The sequence below is a fragment of the Plasmodium inui genome (assembly GCF_000524495.1).
Source record: "Plasmodium inui San Antonio 1 unplaced genomic scaffold supercont1.31, whole genome shotgun sequence".
NCBI classification, from domain to species: Eukaryota; Apicomplexa; class Aconoidasida; order Haemosporida; family Plasmodiidae; genus Plasmodium; species Plasmodium inui.
This window is the reverse complement of record NW_008481865.1, coordinates 192,773-215,439: the sequence shown is the minus strand read 5'-3', so window position 1 is coordinate 215,439 and position 22,667 is coordinate 192,773. Positions and strand designations below refer to the sequence as shown.

The 22,667-nt window shown below is 40.9% G+C and overlaps 3 protein-coding genes across 3 annotated transcripts; 2 read left to right on the top strand and 1 right to left on the bottom strand.

Annotated features, from left to right (window-relative positions):
• Positions 1-6,098: 6,098 nt before the first annotated feature.
• On the top strand, positions 6,099-6,314 carry C922_04908 (hypothetical protein; the record flags this gene model as incomplete). Its single annotated transcript, XM_008820482.1, has 1 exon — positions 6,099-6,314. One exon carries the CDS (start codon positions 6,099-6,101, stop codon positions 6,312-6,314), a length of 216 nt encoding a protein of 71 aa, XP_008818704.1.
• Positions 6,315-12,943: 6,629 nt separating this feature from the next.
• C922_04907 (calcium-transporting ATPase) lies at positions 12,944-16,846 on the bottom strand (the record flags this gene model as incomplete). The annotated part of the gene is made up of 3 exons (XM_008820481.1): positions 12,944-13,270; positions 13,410-13,708; positions 13,924-16,846. 3 exons carry the CDS (start codon positions 16,844-16,846, stop codon positions 12,944-12,946), a joined length of 3,549 nt encoding a protein of 1,182 aa, XP_008818703.1.
• A 3,204-nt stretch (positions 16,847-20,050) lies between these two features.
• On the top strand, positions 20,051-21,271 carry C922_04906 (hypothetical protein; the record flags this gene model as incomplete). The annotated part of the gene is made up of 4 exons (XM_008820480.1): positions 20,051-20,109; positions 20,425-20,525; positions 20,799-20,884; positions 21,026-21,271. The coding sequence occupies 4 exons, from the start codon at positions 20,051-20,053 to the stop codon at positions 21,269-21,271; spliced, it is 492 nt and encodes a 163-aa protein (XP_008818702.1).
• Positions 21,272-22,667: the final 1,396 nt, after the last annotated feature.

The window sequence follows — 22,667 nt, the reverse complement described above, 5'->3', positions numbered from 1 at the left end:
TGTGCTATAAGCTCTCTGTTAGCTGTAAAATATTTTCCCTTCCTTACAATAACAGCATAACCGGTAAACCTATACAATAATATTTCTTATACAGCTGTATTCTTTACCAGCATTGACACTTTAGACACATGTGTACTGTTTATATCATCATAACTTTCCTATAATAATACACCCAGTATATTCGTCTACCTCTTACAATGGTGTCATTTATACATTACCATCCCTGCCAAGGACGACGGAGAAGGAAAACGATACGGCATGCATGTTCATACACTTTAAATCATAGTATTCCTGGTATAGTAGTATTCACCTTATAACGTTCTTCTTAATATATCAATACTGCGCAAATGTGACCACTATTCACATAATAGTACTCTGGGAATGTTACCAGTGGGAGCGAATAAGTAATTCTTAGACAATACTCCTTCATGGACATATGTAAACTTGCTCGGGCGGTACTCTCCCAATCATACAGGTTCACATATTACGCTGCTTTTAATATAATAACACTCGAGGGTGTTGTAAGAATTTTGAACTATAGTGCTCTTCCTATAATAGAAGCCTAAACCGTAGGTCATAAGTCCCCAACTTCCTCAATAATTGCACTCTGGGGATATCCACAGTCTTAGCACAATTGTGCACTCCAAGACATCACACTAGGGAGATATGAGTACATTCACAAGACTGCGCCTCAGACCATTCGTACTCCTTATACAACCATGCTCCTAAAAGAACGGTACTTTGCAGATATCAGTATAGCTCATCCATTAATACCTTCATATAACAGTATTACGAGAATTTCCGCATTCGTCACTATGGGAAATGAGGACACATTAACACTTCCTTGTCATCTACCCTTGTAAAATATGCATGGACTTCATAGAATATTACCCTACGAATAATGACACACCTCGAAAATCAGTATTCTTGACACTATAATACGGTTAACATTATAGTACCCCTGGCATAGCTCTACTTTTTAGACAATATAATTCGAGGCCAGCTGTGGGATCTACAGAATCGCCCAAGTCATATCATCCAGCCATTAAACCAACATGACAACCCTTCAAATAATGTTATTCCAAGGACAGTTGTACTCATCAGGACAAACTACTCTATACATAACATTAGTCCTTTTGAACTAACAATGCAATTCACACATCCATGTGTCCTACACAAAGGTACCCTCTATACGGAGGTATTATTGCAACTTCCACACGTTGCGTAACGGTTGGCCCTCCTCATACGGCACAAATCTAAGTCATAAATTCTGCAACTCTCTTTACTTAATAATACGGGCTTAACTTTGCCACTCATCAAATGGCATCGTACAAGCCATATCAGGCATCTTTAGATATGAGTACTATACATACCTCTATGGTGTCCTCATAAAAGTACTTCAAGTCATGAATACTAATTCAGCGAATATCCTGTTCAAATGGAAGTATTATCCACAGAACACTACTGTAAACAGGACGGTACTTCTTGTATTATCGTACTCCTCCAAAGAATCGTACTCCAAGGATACTCTTATTCATAAAGGCAAAACACTTGACACATCATGCTTTCGTCTGTATAGTAGCACTCCAGGTGATCCATATAGCTCCACTATTAGTACTTTCTTTGAACAATGCTATGCGGACTCCTAGACTCGTCACCATTGAGAATCCACAGAAATCAGTACTTTCTAGACAATAGTTATACTTCAATATTCATGCACTTCACAGAACAGTGTTATTCATATAATGGAAGCCTAAGCTCGGAATCTTTCACATAAACTAGTACATGCACGAAAGTACTTTTTACATAATAGTAATACATGTATAGCTGCGCGCATCATTGGCAATGGAAATACACACCAGTATTTTACAAATAATGGTACTCCAATTGTATCTGTTTTCTTCTGATACCAATACAATAAACGTGTCGGTATTTTTCAGATATGAGTACTACCAACACCTGGGTATGTTCCCTATACAATAACACCTCAGAATATCCCTACTCCTTCCGCAGAAGTGCTCCTCAAATAATGCACTCCAGGTACAAGAGAACTTGTCAGATGATAGTTTCCCAGAACATCCTCACATTTTACATAGTAGTGCATTGAGAATGCTCGGGGACTTCACAGAATGGCACTTTCCATATACTCACGCTTTTTACATTGAATGAACACTGGTATATTGGTGCTCTCCAAATAAATCTGCTCCAGCCGATTTGGAGGGTTCAAATCATTTAGTTGCTCCTACATTACTTGTATTATTCCTCAACCCCCATAAAATGATATCGCTGGTATAGCTGTATACTTCACAACCATGGACACCTGCGATATATTCCAGCGGCTTACACACTTCTTCTTCTTATATAATACTACAACACGTATATCTGCAAACTTCATCCAATGATTTCATTCATATAATAGTATTCTTGAAAGAGACATACAAAATAGAAATAATGTTAGCTTTTGCAGGTTAGTACTATTTAAATCATAGTCCTCCGGGCACAGTAGTACTCATCCCCATGATGCTATTTCTTCCATATCAATACTTTGCACACATGCAGACTATTCATGTGATAGTATTCTGGGAATATCAAGACTTGAAGTTAAAAAGTTATTTTCACACAAGCGTAATCAAAGGATATCTTTACACTTGGAAGAGTGGTGCTGTTAAAGTCATGAAGCATCACGTAATGCACCACTCTTAATATAATAATACTTCTGGGACTGCTACAGTTTCCACACAGTAGTTTTGTGCGTATAATATAAGTCAAAATCCTGGGCTTCGAAATTTTTACCCTCCAGATAGTTGTGCTTCATGCACATCTATAATCTGTGCACCATTGTGTTTCCTAAATGACGCTATTACGCACATATGAGTATACGCACAAATTACTGCTCCAGATTATTCTTACTGCCTACGGCGGTATTCTATTCAGAAAGCAATGCACAACAGATATTCCCACAGCTCAACCATTAGTACATTCATATAACGCTACTACGACAACTTCCGTAATCATCACCCATGAAAATCCATACCCATCCGTTCTATGCACGCAATAGTTCTTCTGGAATATCCATACAGTCGACGGAATATTGCTGTCTAAATGACACTCGTGAATTATCAATATTTCACACACAGGACTACGGTTTAAATCATAGTACTTCTGGCACCATAGTACTTCTGGCACCATAGTACTATGGAAATAATGGTGTTGCCGACATTTCTTAGAGGTTGTACAATCCCGTACTTCATATAATTGGGCCATTAAACATAAATCCAGACCCTTCACATAATGGCACTTCGAAAACAGGCATGCTCATCTAGGGACACCATTCCGTATATAAACGTAATATTCCTCAAATGAGGCAACACTGAACAGGTCCACGTGGTTGATACGATAGTATCCCTCATATAAAACTATTACGGAAACGGCTATACCCTCCATGATGTAACTTTCTGCATATAATAAAACATTATGCCATATGTCTTATCTGCTTGAACATAAATTACTTGACAGTACTATCGTAAGCTTCTGATGCTCCGAATAAGAATATAGCGGGGATATTAGCACTTTTCAGCTATGAGTACGGCCTATATCTATGTATTCTTCACACAATAATACTTCGAGTCATCGATGCCTCGCATAGAACTGTGCAGTTCAAATGAATGTATTATTCAAACAAGAGTATTTTTAACATAACGGTACTCCCTGAAGACGGATACTCTCTAAAGAATAGTACTACAGACATAGTCCCACTAATAAAGCTACATAAAGGCAGAGACGATGCTATCAGTAGCAGAACTTCACTCCTGGAACATCAAAACTCAAGACAAAAAAGTACTCTTAATATCATAATACCCCTGGAGTAACAATACTCTTTAAGTAATAGTATTACAGATGGGCCCTAGGAGCTCCAGAATCCCGCACGTGATGTAATGAAGTCATTAGACTTACATCAAAACACTTGACATCCTGATAATCCAAGGAGAACTTTATTCTTCGGTGTACAGCGCTTCCCACATGACAGTAGTTTTCTTCAATTAACAGTGCACTTCGTACATGAACACACTGGACGCAAAGGTATCCTTCACATAAGAATACTAGTGGACGTTGTGCACTCTTCATACTATAGCTCCCCGCAAATGCTAAAAGGTTACGCTACATATATCCTATGACTTGAACACGTCACTTAATACCACTGTCTCGACTTCGCCACCATACGGGTAGGAGTGTAGAGAGTACGACCGCTATCTCCAGATAGGAGTACTATACATACGTCTGTAGTTCCTTTATATTGTCATTTCGAAGCATAAATACTTATTAAGAAAGGGTGTTATTTAAATTGAAGTATAATCCACATAAAAGTACCCTTAACAGAACGATATTCCTGGCAAACAGGTACTCTTCCATAACATACTATTTTGAATATAATGATATTCACTATCGCAGAGCCCATAACACAAAATGATACTGCTTAGAATGATAACAGTAAAGGTCATGAACATATTTGAGGTACTAGCAGCTTCATATAACAGTACGATGCGGATGTTCGGATTGTAGACCATTCAGAATCCAGATATTTCAATACGGTTTCAGGAAAAGTTGTAGAATATCCATGTACTTCAAATAACAGTACAGCACGTACGTCGCGGCCCTGCCCCACCCTTAGAAATGCACATGAATATTTTGCAAAGAATAATACCCCAGGCAGGCTTGTGCTTTCCATGTAACGAAGCGATAAGCAAGTCAGTACTTTGAACATATGAGTACTACGCACACGTCAGTAGGCTTGCTACAATAACCCTCCAGAAGATCCTTACCCTTGACGCAACTCTGCAATTCCATTAACAGTGTTATCGGAGTGATACTGCTATTTACCTAATAGTACTCTATGAAAATCATCACTTTTAAAGAAATAATACATCAGGGATAAAGATGCCCTTTCACACATCTGTATATTATTCCTGTCTGGTATTGCTACCCCATCCGTATGGTCTTGATATTTACACTTCACATAGGTGACCATCCTCATAAATGGCCGAAGAAGGAAAATATCTTCATAATAATTCCACATACAAAGAAGAAGAAATAGGTAGATCAGAATATTACAGAAGAAGAAATTCTAATAAAGAAGCATGACATACAGTACAAAATATCAACGAGGAGGCATCTACAATGGCTTCTTTACAATGATGTGACCTCAAGAAAAATTTTCACAATAGTCGCGGCAGGAGAACATCTTCAAAAAGACAAAAGAAAAGAACGTCCAGCAGCTAGATGGAAAAGAAAAGATCTTCATAGAAAAAATAAAGAACGAAACAGCATCTTTACCATGTCCCGGAAAAAGCGCATCTTCATAGAAAAAATCACACCCAACAGAATATCTTCAAAATGCCGAGAAGAAGGGTACATCATAATAAGAAAAATGACACACAGAAAAACATCTTCACGAAGCCCAGGCAGGAGGGAGCATCGATATAAAACAAATGACATAGAACAATATATTCAAAATACAGCAAGAAGGGAGGATCATCCGAATGACGCGGAAAACATGTATGTTCATAAAAAAAATGCCTCACAGACAAATTCCTTCGCGGTAACATCCTAAATAGGAAAAGCATCTTTATAGAAGAATCAAACAGGAAAATATCACCGATATGAAGCAGTAAGATGAATCTCCGTAAGAGAAATGGGACAGGACCAGGAACTCTCATAATTGACATGGCAGAAGAGGCCTCATCAAGGCATCCGAAGAGAAAAATATCGTGAGAAAGAAAATGAAATACAAACAGGGATCTTCATAGTGACACGGCGGGGGAAACCAACTCTATAGGAATGACCAGCAGAAGAATATATTAAAAGTACTACGGGGTAAAATGAATCTTGGGAAGAAACATACCCCACAAGGAAGATACCTCACGATGACGCCACATAAAAAAAGAAAACTGCATAAAAATGGAACAGGAAATATCATCCTGGAAAAGGGGCCACACGCAGAAACATCTTCATATTAACACGACAGGAAGGATATAGCTATGCGAAAATGTATCACAAGGAAGCATTGTTATAACCTTCCAGATATAAGCATCCTTAAAAAGATGCCACACAGAGAAAAGGCATCCATGCCGCGGAACAACAGTACACATCACAGTGACCTGACACACAGATTGCGCAATGACTCCCACAAGGAGCATCATAGAGATACAGGAGAAAAAAGCATCATCATGAAAAAACGACACAAAAAAAATCGTGATAGAAATGCAGCAGATAAACGCATTTTCATAAAAATGCCAGGGGAAGTGGTATCTTCATAAGGATGGTGCAAAAAATGTGATCATAAACAAACCCTCCAAGAAGATTTCGTCAAAGAAATGCTGCAGAGAGGTGTATCCTCATGAGAAAAGTAAATAGAGAAATATATATAATGAAGCAAAACGAAATAGGGCGCGTGCGACAGATATATAAGACATGAGAGGACCTTGCCGAGATTTGATCCAGATGGAAGAATATTGGAAAGGTTAAGCCACATCAGGTTACAACCGGGGAAAATTACACCACATGGGATGTCTTGCACAAAGAATTAAGCCACATGGAAGTGCGTTCGCGAAAATTAGGTCACATTAAACCACGTTTGCGAAATTACCTAACTCGAAGCCACGCTTGTAACATTGGGGCACAGGAGGACGCCTATATAGGTGAGAGGCGCCATGGAAAAATACTCTCATAAGAATGCAGAAACATGATAAAACATACACAGGAAGAATGCAAAATCCGGGGGGATACTGGTGAAAATATCGAAACATCAAAAAAGACACTCACAAAAAGGTTGGGCCATGAGGACACATTCACAAAAATAAACTATAAAATAACCGACATAAACACGGAGGCCTCCAATTTCACGCTGTACCCATTTGATCTGCTTATTTGCATTCCACTGCACTCATTGGAGTCTCCACAAAAAGGGATGAATACATTTAAGCGCCATAGCTGCCTCTCAGTTGTATCTATCATACAATTAAAGTTCAATATGAGATTAGAACTCATATTATGCCAGTTCAAATTCAACAATCGATTACTCTCTTTATATATGCATAGATAAAGCACATTATGAAGAATTGTGTAATTTTAGGGGGCACATCTTTATGCCAAATGAAAATTCCTCTAATCTGAATCTGCATATAATGCTAACTATGTTTCCTTTCCGCGTAAGAATTTGTACCATCCGTACCATTCTCTTTCCTTCTCGTTGTGTTGTTGGGTAGCCCCCTATTGTATGACTCCAGATGAAAATCATAATACACCTGGCTAATACCTCTTATTTCTATGATAGATGGACTGATCTCATAGATAAAAGGAAGTAATATACATCTATGTATATCCATGGGTATATATATGTTTCATGGTAAGGTATAAAGAGGTTTGGAGTGAATAGCCAGTTATCAATGAATGATAGCAATGTATAGAGGCATGTAAATTGTCTGTATCTTTGCCGCTAACATCCTTCGTATGCCTCTCGGAATCGATGCATACTCAGTTCATATCCATAATGTAGATTCGCTTAACACCTCGAAATCAGGAATGCCCTATCTTCCTTTGTTAGTTTCCTATAATTCATGATATGCAGAATGGAAAAGTCGGTTATACTGATACATATGTTTTATTCTCAGTTTATCCTCATGATTCAATACTGGAATTGTTTCTTAATCTCTAGTATTTATTTGCTGTTATAAATTATAAGCTCCCCCAAAATTCCTTCACTGTTTTTGTCCCCTCCTGTATTATATGTATCTGCGGGTAATCACAATCAATTGGTGCGTCATTATGCTCGTTATTACCTATCCATCTCAGTTTCCTCCTGATTCACATACATCGATTTTGCTGTAGGCCCGGTTGTTCTACATAGAAACGTAATACTGGTATTTTCCTGTACCTTACTGTGCAAAATTTTGCCCATAATAGGTAATCCTCTCGACGAAATTAATCAAGCCGCGTTAGCATATTCCCAGTAATGAACGGCTCGTGTAACCGATCAAGAGGAATCCTTAAATATAATTATTGCAATATTCTGTCTTCTCATCATCCTATTGTACGCCGAAGAAGGGTTAACTCTTATTATTCACACTTATACTTAATTCGATTCTGTTAATCCTTTTATTCAGAATTAACGTCCCTCATAATTAATATTAAATTCATGTAGCAAAAGATTCAACGATTGCATTAGGATTGGCATGGGATCAACACCTCATTTTAAAACTCAATACTCAGGGGGGTATGGTTCTCTCAGAAGATATCAGATTAAGACGAGTGAGTCCCCCATCATAATAAGAGATAACTACTCATTTCCTGAGTAAATTATTAATTGAATAATTAACAGAAATATCTTCCACAGTTCGTTTCTGACTTGAGAGAATCATGTATTCTGGAAAAACATGGCATCTTACTTGTGTTTCCACTCCGCCATCATAGTTTCACGCCGCAATGAATACACATTAATGAAGGATGTGGCTAATATTGCAAAATGTATCAAAAAGAGGATAAAAAAGAAAAAACCGTAATAATTCCTCCGATGCCTCACTCGTCGAAACCACCTATTGAGATATATATGCTAGATATTTATACGTAAATCTTACATATATCAGCCGCCCCACTGCAAAGAAAGCACGCTAAGCACATTTTTCAAATGATTCATTCTAATTGTGACATATTGCTATCAAGAGTTTTCGGCAAATATTTATTCATTTTGCACGATTGCCAGACGAATCATCACTTATCGTAACGAACTTTGCTTTGTACATTGTCTACTTTACCAATTTCTACTTTGTACTTGGATGTTCACAATGACCAAAGGACCCTCTCCCCCAAAGGAAGGGAGCAGTACAAACTACATTTCAGAAAATATAAAGATAACAGAGAATTCATATTACATATGGCTAGCGAATGAGATTCTTTATGGTACACCTAATTCTTGTTTTAACAGTCTGGAAAGATCATGCGCCACAATCGCGTATCACACAACAGCAGAATCTAGCTTATATTCGATGCAAATCCCAAAACTATCCAGTCTCCGTATATTGGACAATACGACTAGGAACCTAGCCATAAGGAGTATTATCGACAACTTCTCGTGTGTACTATACTTCGTATGTCCATTCTGCAACATAGCTAATATCAACGGAATTGAGAAATACATTCACTGATAGAATTAAATATGCACTTCCGACTTTATTCATATATCCCCTCAGATATATGCGACTCCAAGATGAATACGAATGACATGTTCTTTACAATAATCGGAACAGTACTCAAGAGGCACAGTGCTTCCAAATACTATACACAGAAATATGTCATTATAGGCGGAGAGATAATGGATGCCCTGGACAAGTATTATACAACATCTGCAGAAAGAATAAACGAATAGACGTCTGAATAACTCATCGAGAAACTGATTGATGTTTTATGAGTCAACGACCATTTCGATGCCTACTCACCTTTATTCAGCTATTATCATGAATTGCGTATATGAAATGGAGAAAATTTCATGTCGCCGCAATTCTCTTCAAAATAGGGATTCTCCGGACAAGAAGCCCATGCAATAGTATTTATTGTCCATTCTATGGTTTATAGAAATACGATAATTCGGAATGAAATATTCATTCAGACTAAAATAATTATAAAAAAGTCGGTAGATAACTAAAATTTCACTATGGATCCAGGCTCCACACGTCCCATTAATAGAGTCCAACTGGAAATATAACAATTTCAGAGATACGTATATGGAAAAGATACCTAATGACTGTCCACATTCATGAGCAATTTAAATTCAAATCACTCATCAGAAATAATAATAAATCTTCCAAAGGTTATTCCAATGACACATGATCCTACTGCATATAGAATGCGACAAGCTTGAGAACGGATCATTATATTCCATAAAGGAAGCCTAGGTTACTTCTTCGGTCCCACAGTACGGTTCGGTTAGCCTCTGTAAATACATTACACAGGAAAGGCTATGGCAACAATACCATAGAGAGTTCTTCTCTTTCATTGTGCCATATACTTCTCATTATTCATACTATTGTTACGATCTTCCCAGGGAAATTCCGCTTCTTACACGATCACTATTGCCTGTACGAAGTGCTACACGTTTTCTTCATATGTACACACTCTCAACCCTCTATAATTTAAGAAAAGCGAAAAAAGCGTCATAAGGCTTAATAGTTCCTGTTAATAGTTACCTCAAGTACATGTACCAGATATAGCGTTGAAGCTCTTAAATATGGTTCGTAATCAATTCATGTATTCGCTACATAGTTATGAAGTCCATTTTCTACTGATCTATATCTTTTTATGATATATCATTATCAAAGAATTGAAAATTATTATTTTTTTTATAAATATGCTATTCCCATTAAAAACTTCCTTACGAAATCTATTAATTTATACTCATATTTACATGTGATAATCAGTGTAGGAAGGGATAGACTTCATCCTCATTCCGCATATGTTTCTCTATTTTCCTCAATTGGAGTGGGACTACAATTTCACACTAGGGGTAAAAGCGTTTCATTTTAGCAGAATTATGTGAGCACCTTCATACTTCTTCAAATTAGACATGTATCATCTTTCACTTTCCAAAGAGAAACACGACATCCAAACTAATTCTAATTACAGTACATTGGGTGAACTAGAATCTATTGCATAATTTCATATAACTAAAGTAAATCTGTTTGATTACTTTCTTGCAATTATTCCGACTTTATTCTGGGAACAACTCTTTTATACTATGACTGAGCAGAAGTAGCTAGATACCTAGAAGGTTTCCTATTCTGCTGTTGTCTTAAGTTTACATAAGGGAAATCTAAATAGAGTTTTTATACCGTAAACTAGGAGAAAATTCCCAAATAATTTGAAACTCTTTCTCATTCTGATCTCTACTTCTCTCAAAAGAGAATCCTGTAAATTCTTCCTGATCTTTATGGCATAATTCTTTGATTAATCCTCAAGTATATCCTAGAGACGTTATTCATCCTCCGTCGCGCCTGATAGAAAACAGAAAATAAGATTGTAATTTAATTCTAACGGCAGTGACACCAACGCATAGAGAAATTTCAAATTCTATTGTTAGTTATTACACTAAGTCCAAACATGGGCGTCCACAATTATGTTGATTAATATGTCTTATACAAGGGCGTGTTTAAATGAAATTCATATTTTTAAAGGGTTGATATGGGATATTATCATAGCATATTATTCATACCTTTCTTCATACGGTGCACTTGCCAGAGTAGGACTTATCTTTAAGTCGCTACCAGAAATTTCCACTTCATTGCATGAGGATTGCTACAGAATTATCCGTGGAAAATATAATAAAATGATAGAGTGCTCAAATAAGAAGGCATTTTAAAAGGAAGAGTTCGCATATCTGGTCAAGGATTGTATTCTCCTGCGTTAGGTTCATAAATGGCTTCTAGGCGTTATATAAAGATTAAGAGGATTATTCCAAAATTACGGAAAATTCGTATGGTTATGTGTCTTTACTATTCAGTAACAGGGCGTATATAAAAACACACTCACAAAAATGATGCGACATGAACACACATACACCAAAAAGATGAAGAATCAAAACGAATATACCAGGAGGATGCTATATGAAAAATCATACAGACTGAGGATGCAACATCAGGATATATACGCATACGGAAGTCCAGACATGAAAATAAAGAATCGTAAAAATCCAAAAACATGACAAAACGCTCTCATACGGATGTACAAACATGGAAACATTCTCATAAAAATGTAGAGATATACAGGGCGCCCAGACAGAGACAATACAACATGGGCATACATAGTCATAAGTAAGAAGGATGATGGAGACGCATACACAAGAAGGATGCAACATGCGGAAGGATACTGGTGTAAATGTCGAAACATGAGAAAACACACTCACAAAAATGATGGGACATAAGAACACATTCACCAAAATAGGGTAACGTAAAGAGAGATATATAAACAATTAAGCACCAGACACCAGCATTTCACGGTTCTCCAAAAGCATCTGCATATCTGTATTCCATTACACTCATAGGAATTTCCACAAAAGGGCATGAACAGACTTAAACAAAGTAGCAGCCGTTTCAATCGTATGCAGCATGCAGTTGAAGTCAAAACTTCATATAAAACTTTCATTATAACAGCAGTTCAAATTTGATAATATATTACTCCTTTTATATATGTATGGATAAGGAACATCATGAACAATGATGCAGTTTTAAAACGTACATTTTTATGCCAAAGGAATAATCTTCTCATTTGAATCTGGATATAATGGTAATTATGTTTTCCCTCAGGTTAAAAATGTGTACGACTGGTACTATTCTGTCCTCTTCTTGTTGCCTTTTCGGGTAGGCGTCTCTTGTATGACGCCCCATTAGCTTCATAATTCACCAGGTTAACTCCTCTTATTTCCATGACAGATGAACTAATCCTATATATGAAAGAAGGAAAAAAAAGAACAAGAGGACAGTATTCCTCCGACCACCTGTGTAAACTGGACATAATAACTTCTCCCTGATGGGCGAGAGACACTGGTGCAAAAATTTGTAGTTATGGGGTGGTACTCATTGAACATTGGGAAGGTTCAAAGGGGAGTGATAATGGCGTTAATTAAAATGCGTCTTTCTGCGGAAGAGCAAAAATAAACGCCACGTGATATGGGATCCCAAAATGGTGTGAAAAAAGGAAAAATAGAAAAAAAAGCAACTCAACAAAGTTTTAATTGTAAAAATAATCATCACATTAAAAAATTAAAAAGGAAGTTAAGTTTGGTGAGTTGGCAATGTTGGAATGCTTTTACGATGGGTGCCCACTGACGAATGGGGAGTACCCACTGACGAATGGCCCAGACTGCGCCACGCAGACTGCCCTCGTGCTGCTTCGCCAAGCCTCACTCGAGCTTCTGCTTCGACAGCATCCCCCTGTTCAGCTGCCTCTTAGCGTAGAACTTAATAACTTCGTCAATGATAATGACGGGGAAGGACCAGATGAAGACGAGGAACCAATCGTATGGCGTCAGCGCGACGACGCCGAAAATTTTAGCAAGGGGGGGAATGTACAAAATCATGAAGTGGAGGAGCAGAGACCCGATAGTAGCCAGCACTAGGTACATGTTTCTCCAGGGGGGGATCCGAAACAGAGAGTTGTACTCGCTGAGCGCGTTGAGGGCGTTAAACATCTCGATGACGACGAGGACTGAGAGGGAGAGGGTGCTTGCCTGAAGTGGGGGAGAGGTGGTTAGGGGGATGATTCATAGGGTAATTCATAGGGTGATTCGCGGGGCCATTCGCAGGTTGAAGGGGACAACGGCGTGAACGCAGCTAATCTGGCAAAACGCCGCTAATGACGAGGCCTACCTTGACCTTCCCCGTGGAGAAGTACGAACAGGGGTCCTCCGACATGCCGTAGACCCTCCTGACGCGGAAGTCGCCCCAGGCCTTGCACTGGTTGTAGTGAGACAGCTGGTAAAAGTTGACTAGTGTATGGCCGTCCGAGTCCGGGTAAAAGAGGTACCAGTAGACGAAGATGGAGACTGTAGCGACTCCCACGTAGGTTCCTATGACGATGTACCTGAGGAGAGTCAGGCCGTTTATCAAATTGTCGTTTTTGTGTCTGGGCTTGCACTTCATGACGTCGTGTTCGGGCGGGTTGAAGCCTGAGGAGGAAGGGGAGGCGAAAAGAGCGAGTGAGGAGGGCGGCGTGAGAAGGGCGGCGTCAGTAAGGCAAGGTAACGCGGCGTGAATATGGCAACGTGAGCAGGGGAAGATGTACATGGATGAGTAAACGAAAAATGATGATCGCGCAGGCAGGTGAAGATGGACAAAATGGTGAGCGTCACACCCGGCCTTCTGGCGCCGCGCGAGGACTCACCCAGAGCCGTGGCGGGCAACCCGTCGGTGACCAAGTTGACCCAGAGGAGCTGCACTGGTGCGAGGCTGTCAGGGATGCCCAGCAGGGCGGTGATGAAAATGGAAGCCACTTCCCCAATGTTGCTGCTGATGAGATAGCGGATAAAGGCCTTCATATTGTTGTAGATGCATCTTCCCTCCTTGATAGCCTCCACAATAGTGTTAAAATTATCGTCAGCCAGGACAATATCGGATGCTTCTTTCGCTACCTCCGTCCCGTTTATTCCCATGGAGATACCTATATCTGCAGACTTCAACGCAGGAGCGTCGTTGACCCCATCCCCCGTCATGGCGACTGTTTCTCCAAGATCCTTTAATATTTTGACAATCTGCTTCTTATGCTTTGGCTCCGTTCTACAGAAAACGATACGCTGCTTATTTTTTAAGATTTCCTGCTGTATATGTAGTGGGAGATCTTCAAACTCTCTTCCACTATAGCAGCACTTTAATTTCTTGCTTCCGATGTTGCCTCCCTTTTTCCACTTGGTGTGTTCATCCATGTCGTCATCCGTGTCCTCGTTACGAAGAATGTTAATCTCCTTGGCGATGGCTTTGGCTGTATCCATGTTATCGCCTGTAATCATAAAGACCCTAATTCCGGCCAAATGGCACAGGTTAATGGCTCTTCCAACATATTTCCTTGGGGGATCAATTATACCCAATCCTCCGAGGTAAATCATGTCTTTCTCCAGTTTGAAGTAGCTTTCTGCGTTGGTAACATTTAAATCGGTCCTCTTCATCTTTCTGTAGGCGAAGCTTAACGTGCGTAAGGCTCTCTTTCCCATGCCTTTGACTCGACTACAGATAAGACTTCTCAGTTCTTCTGTGAGTGGCTTTATTTCATTCTTAATGAGGTAGTAGTTACAATTTTTTATTATATTTTCTGGTGCTCCTTTGCAGTAAAGAATGGGATCTTTCTTCTTATTTTCGACGATTACACTCATTAGTTTCCTTTCTCTGGTGAATTCGATTATTTTGATTAGTTGACATTCACTTCTCCACGCGGATATGCAATCACTTGGGTAGGTTCTACTCTCGTCCGCGGTGTAAGCTTCTCCGTTCGATCCGCCCACGTAGCTGCCGCGATCGTAGCTTCCGCGGTGGTAGGAAGAGTTGCTTCTCATTTGTCTTCCTTCTTCTTCCCTGTTCTGACTTCTCCCTTTGCCAGAATCCCTTTCGTACTCGGCCGCCATGCCATTATTTTTCACTGAGCTGGGCCAGATGTCGAAGTTGTGCACAAAATGGAGGAGAGCCAGCTCGGTGCTGTCTCCAAACACCTTCACGATTTCGTTCCTGTCATTACAGAAGATGTTGGCTTCGTTGCAGTTCACCATGCACATGTAAAAGTTGTAGTCATATTCGGAGTAGGCGTATTTTTTAATTTTGTCTTCCAGGATTTTGCTGCCCCTGCTAATGATGGTGTTAACGTTTGTGTGCATCTCCTTTAGTGACTTGTCCGTTTCGACGTCCGATGGATACTCCTCATAGTTGTATCTGTCGCTTTGTCCTCCATAGTTGTTTTTTCCATCGTAGGAGAGGTTCGTGCTGGAGTGTACTGTAGTACCCCTGGAAGTGACGGTGCCAGACTGGTCGTAGCCCGCCTGTCCCGGCGTCTGACTGGATATTCGCCCTTCCCTCTTCAGGTTGTTGAAGAAGGAGTCATTGTCGTGCCCGTCTTCCTCTACGCATGACTCGTAAAAGAAGAAGGTCTCTCCTTTTTGGCAGAGCTGGTACTCTTTCAAAAGGGTTGGCTCTCTAAACAAATGGAACACCGTTGCTGTCATCTGGTTAGTCGTCAATGTTCCTGTTTTATCCGAACAGATAACAGTGGTGCACCCAAGCGTTTCAACACTCTGTAGTTTTCGCACAATGGCATTCTTCTTCACCATCCTTCTTGTACCTAAAGCTAGGCAAGTGGTAATAACAGCAGGGAGACCCTCCGGGATAGCAGCCACGGCCAGCGCCACACTGATTTTGAAATAGTACAAACATCCGTAGAGAAAGGACCCATGGATTGGGTCTGAAAAATGTTTAAAATTTATGACCCACACAGTGACACATATGACGAAGATTATTTTGGATAGTTGTCTTCCAAAGGAATCGATTTTAATTTGCAATGGAGTGTCTGTATCTTCATTGGTGGATTCCATGACAGCGTGTTGTATCTGTCCGATTTCTGTGTTCATGCCAATGTTTGTCACAACAGCGATGCATCTTCCAGCCACAATGGCAGTGGACGAAAATAAGATGTTTTTCTTCAACTGAATTTCGCAGTTCTTATAACTGGGATCTAATTTCTCTGAATACTTATCAACAGAACATGATTCCCCTGTTAGCATACTCTGCTCTACCTTAATACTGGTGGAAAAAATCTGGATGATCCTGGCATCGGCTGGGGTTTTATTTCCTACACTTAGCTCGATGATGTCACCTATAGTCAGGTACTTACTATCTATGATTTCCCACTTTCCGTCTCGCAACACTTTCGCTTTGGTCGGCTGCAACTGCTTCAGGGCATCCAAGGACTTCTCTGCATTGCACTCCTGCCATACTCCCACTGCAGCATTTAAAATTAGAATCATTACGATCACGAGGGGTTCAATAAAATCACATAGGGACACTTCATGGCTCTGCATATCGAGCAAGGTTAGTGCAAAACTTATGAATGCTGCCAGAAGAAGGATCTTCACTAGGAGGTCGTCAAACTGGTTCAAAATCAATTCAAGGATTCCTTTCTTCGTTTCTACTTCTAACTCGTTGAGGCCGTACTTTTCCTTCCTTCTGGCTAGCTGGCTTCTCGTTAACCCCTTCGTCGCGTCCACGTCCAGCGCCCTCAACACCTCCTCCACGCCGTGCACGTGCGCGTGCCGCACCACGTTCTCCATGGCGCAGGCACTCGGATGTCGTAATATTCACTGGGGAGGGGCGATGTTCCTCACCGCTACGTTTGAATTTAGGCGGGCTCACAAATGAGGGGGAAATAAAAATACGGTGGAGCACCCCCTGGGTGAGACTACCTATTCTTCTGCTACTGACTTGCCCGCTTGCGTCCCCCCTACACTTATGGAATGGTATCCTCCCTCTACATGCACACCTTCCGCAGGTGCTGAAATGGGAAACGATACGGATGGGTGCTGGTGTGCCTGGGTGGGTATCCCACAGAACGCGGCCAACTGGACTCAAAGGAAGAATCACAAACAGGCTTGCCAGAGAGACTCACAAATGAACGGGGGAAAAACACTACACGTGAGAATTCCCACTTGACATTCTGGGCAACATGGAGGCGAGGGTTCGCCCCAGGGGTGTACGACTGGCTACACTGTGCCACAACCACGATGGGCAAGCCAGGAAGGAAGCGAGTGGGTAGGCGGCGTGGCCAAGCGAGTGAGCAATCAAGCAAGTTCGCGGGTGTTCTCCAAGCAGTTTTAACTGACGCTGTAGCTGGTGACATTCACCCCTTAGTGGGCTTTGCTCACCCTCGAGTCGGCTTCGCTACCCCTCCTTTCGACGCCCAATCGTGCACGTAATCCTACGAAGGGGCGTTCTTAAGCGGCCGTTCGCTCGCGCCCGATGCCGAGCCCTGCAACTCTACTTAATTATAAAGTGGAATGTCTTCTTATAAGCAGCTTCTCGTCAGAAAAAGAAGAAAAAAAAAGAGCGACGAATTGCTACATAGGCAAATCGGCCGAAGGCCTTTCCAGCCAGGTGAAAAATACGCATATGAACATACCCACAAGTAGTGTGAACACTAAGCATTTGACAGAACGCACGTATGCTCGTGATGCTACGCGCGTATGGGTCAGAAATATTTCCCGTATATAGCACATATGACGAAAAAAAAAAAAAGAGAGAAAAGTAAAAAAATAAAAATAAAAAAAAAGGCAGTAGCATCAGGAAGAAAAACCCAACAAGAGGTGAGAATCTTCTGTATTGTGAAGGGGAAGAAAAAAAAAATTTCATTGCCATTCGCCCGGCTTATTCAAGCGTTAGGGCTTTTGCAGCGCACCGTGCAGGCGTGTATTTTTCATTTATGTATACACGCGCATGTAAGATGGAGTACGGCGCGAGTATAGAATGAAGAAGTAGCAAACAGAGAAGGTAGGGGAAAGTTTTGGCACGCCCTTCCTTCGGGTTGCTCAATTTTTTTTTCTTTTTTTCCTTCTTTCTTTTCATCCTTTTTTTTTACGCATGCGCTTGCCCATGCCGTACAGTTTTCCCATCATCCCCCCTCCTCGGCACTGTGCAAACTTTGCGAGGTGGGTACCCCTTTTTGGAAGTGCAATAAACTTAGTCAAGGGGGGAAGCACCAGAAATGGGCCCTTTTCTAAAGGACTAAATTATATGTTTGGTGGTCCTTCAAATTGAAGAGTACCACACATGGGAAAATCCAAGTGACCCAAAACCTGCGTACCACAGCGGGGGTGAAATTCGCCCACCTGGCGGGAGGAGCACACCCCTTCAAGTACAATTCCTCCCACCAGTGAGGGAGACGAACACGGACATGTAAAATAATCTTCCACGTTTCCACCAATGGAGATAAATAACAGCGGCTTTTGCTCGTCCTTTTGCACGCTAAACAGTGTAGGCATTGGCTCATAATTCCCAATGGGGGAGGGTGGCACTATTGTACTCGTAACCTATCGCGTGGCAAATTTAAAAAAGAAAGAAATAAAAAAAGCACCCACAAACAGTGGCATAACTCATGGGGATCTGTTCGCACACAGGAAGAGTGGCATAACCCATGTGGCTCTGTTTGCACCCACGAAATGTGCAACGGTAGCCTTTCCTCATCCCACTTCTAATCGCATTAAGGCCATTGGAAACACGAGGGCCAAATGAGCAAACGCACGTTTTAAGAATATCCAGTGTAAATAACATAGGCACAGATGTTCTGCGAATTGGGTTTGTGTTCTTCCCCTCACCCCCCAAAAGATAAAAATGAGACATATGATTCATAAGGGTAATATGCTGCGGATCCAGATTTACCCCTTCCGCCTCTTTCGACATAAACGCTTGGCCTATCTTGAGGATCTTTTCCCCTTGGCCAACTTTCATCGATCTTATTTAGAGGACGCCACTAAGAGACCAACTCTAATGATGAGTAACCAAATAGTTCTTTACCTCCGAAATGCCCCCATACGGATTGGATCCCTTGGGAAAAAGGGGCACCACAATCGTATAATTGCCTTTCCACAGTGAACGCCACGAACAGCTGGTGGAAGGGAAAACCTATTTTTGTGCTTTCCCCCACTCAATGGGAAGGATTAATCTCACTTATCCATTTGTGTATTATCCGTGCAGCAAGCCTTCCTTTCCCTTTCCCCCGCACTCTGCAATGTTGATGGCCATTTTAATTACGCACAGGACAAGGTATACTACCCAGACGTTTTTAACGCATTTAGGGCATTATTTTTTCCCCTATCAATTTTAATCATGTTTGTCGCGAATAGGTAGATCTTATAATCGCGTCATATGTTTCACTACGCCCCTTTTTCGAATCGGGCATAGATGGTACGCCTGTGTGATTTATTGCGGTTACAACAACCTGTGCCTTTTGAACCGTTGCAATTCGCTTAGTTGGTGCCTCCTCAGCAGCAATGCCGCTGTTAGGTTACGCAATTAGGAACCGCTCCTTCAAGAAAAAAAAGCAAAAAAAAAACGAAAAAAAAACAAAAAAAATAGGTCCGCGTCAGGTCATGCACAAAAAAAATTGTTTTACTTCCTCCATTTGGATAAGGAGCTTTTGAATTTGCCAAAATTCCCCCTATGTTGTGCCGACTTATGCATGTTGCCATTGCGCTGCTGATACATCGGCTTGTCGCTCCTTTGCGTTATTCACCATTTTATCTGACCTTGCAAGGTGAAATGTGAAGAGAAATAAAGCTTCCCACGTTACGGTTGAGGAGAATAAGTTTTCCCATTTTTTTTGAGAAGGCTAAGAGCAGATTTGCTGGCCCTCAACAGACCAATTTTCCTACCTGGCAGACCGCTTCTATAATTCGCAAGGAGAGCACTGCAGGGAGACAAATGAGACGAATGATCGATTCAGCAGGCATGTGGAACCCTCGAGACGAATTTTTCAGATCAAAATGAACGGTGACGTGTCAAATCTGTTCTACGAAGGGATTAATCTAATTTTTGACAAGTGGTAAAATCCTATATATACGCGCACCGGGTGACGCCCATGGGGGGAAGGGGAAAAGAAAAACGCAATGAAGATATTTTATTCGCTCTCCCCCCCTTTCTTTGAGCGTTTCTTATTGAACTTTTTGCCCCTGCGGAGTTAACACAAAGTTGGCTCCACCAAAAGTTCGGTGAATGGTTTCTCGCTGAATGCTCCTTCTGTGTAGATATATAAACATGGGCACATTCTTAAAAAGTCTTGTGATTTTCTCCACTTTATGTTTTTATTACCGGCCTTCTATTTTTACGGTGTGTTTTTTTCTCCCGCTCCCCTGTGCAGGACTGTTCTCCGTTTGGCCGTGACGAACAACTGGGGAGGGCCAAGTTCGGAAGAGAAGAAAAAAAAACTAATCGATTATGTGCATAGCTATGTGTTGTCGGGTAAGCGATACGGGAGAGGACACAGAAGGGGAAAATAGCAAAAAATAGGGAAAAAGAAAAAAGAAAAGGGAAAGGAAAGGGAAGAAACCTCCAAAGCGCGAAACAGAGCCTTCACACATTCCGGTGTCATGGCCAAGTTGTGGATACCACTCTGCACTGGCCACTCCCTATTTGGATTTTTTTTTTTTTTTTTTTTAAATAATAGAAAGGTCAGGTAAGAAAAAGAAAAATCCCAAATGTGCACATTTTTTTTTTTTTTTTTCCCCATTTTAGCTAGCAGCCCAAAACACAAGCTATGCGACTACTTGAGAGACGAAATGAACACTCTGTTCAACGTAGACATTGAGGATGACAGTGATGTACTGCAAAATTGCGGAAAAAGAAATTAACATATTTCAAGAAATTGCACAACAGTGTACTGCATGTGGTTGCATATTTGTACGTACCAACAGGTGCACATAGAACTTTCCCCCTTCGCCTTCCCCCACACACAAACCCAGATCGAAGTCTCCGATTTGATATTAGACCTGTACAGCAATTTGAAAAAGAACAACCTGGACATTATAGAAAAAATCAGACAGATAAAGGAGTCCGATTTGTCGAACTGCAAGGAAAACGACTTAATAGAGGAAGCCTACGATTCCGAGGAGGCCGAATCCGGAAGTGATTTTTCGGACGAACAACAATCAGGGAGCCACTACTCGGCTGAGGCCCATTCTGATGAAAAAGAACTAAGCGGTGAATAAGAAAAAAAAAAAAAAGAAAAAAAAATAAGAACTTCCTAAAAATTGACAAAACTGAGTAGCACACACTGTATAATTCGTGCGTCGTACCAATGAGCTCAGCTGTAGGAATGTGCGGAAGCAACAACACAGTAGCCTTTTCACTATCCTCCTAAGTTAAAAAGGGCACCATATATACCTACACAAAATTTGTGTATACATACAAAGGGGGCGCTCCGCAGCGTGCATCATCTCGTGTAGCCCACAATTTATGCGTCCAAAACGTTTCACACGAACAAATCCACGTGAAACATTCCTAACGTAACGGAACGGACGAAATGGTCAAATGGTGCAACCATGCCGAATTAAGCTTTACCTTTGTCCTATCCATTTCCTATATGCCGCTACCCTCGACATGTGTGATTTACCAGGTTAAGAAAAAAAAAAAGAAACGCCTGAATGGGTCATGCAATATTAGCAAAACGGGTGAACAATCTACCCTTTTGGATTTCTTTTTTTATAAAAAAGTTTGTTTCCATTAGTATTTCTTCCCTTTTTCTTCATAAAAAACTTTACATCTCTTACGTTAAGTTTTGAAGAGACTTATTCTGTGTAGATGGGAAAGATGGATGAGGGGTTCTGATCCAATTGGCCCTTTTTGGTCCTTATTTTCACCTTTCCAAAGAGGGTAAGGGGGGGTACTTTGCCCCAGGGAAAAGGAAAATCACTTGAGAGATGGTGGTGGTGGAACACATCTAGGAAGAGCCACAATATGATACATGATACACATGTGTGGTTAAGTTTATACACATCGCTGAGGACCCTTTCTATGCTTCTGCCTTTGGCCTTTTGATGTTTGTACCCCCTCGCGTGTTTGTGCTTCAGGCGACTGAGATTATCTTAGAATATGATGGGGCGCCCGTCCGAATTATTCAGCATTTTAAAACGTCGTCCCATTTCGTTGTGGGCGTGTTTAAAGTGTCCGTTTGTGCACATACATACACGTGCGTGGTATCGATTGGGTGAAATTGTATCCTCGGAAAATACGATGCCTTTGGAACGGAGGCGAATTCCTTTTTTCACGAATAAAATTTTGGTGATCTGCCTCAAATGCGCTGTTTCGGATGAGCCCCGACTGTTCTCACCCATACAAGTGTGAAGCTTCCTACTATAATCCGCCGGGTGGGGGGGAGAGAATTCTTTGCACATGCACGTATGTGTGAATGGCAGTGTCATCAGCAGTGTGAATGGTGCCCACTTGGTCCAGTGCAATTTCTCAACTTTGTGTTTTTTCTTTTTCTTTTTTTGCCTTTCCCGAAGGGATCCCCCTTTCCACGTCATTGTTACTTTTAAGAGGGAGGGAACACTCCAGCTACAACTTTTTCCTCTTTTAAGGATGCTCCTTTTTTTGTTTTCCCCA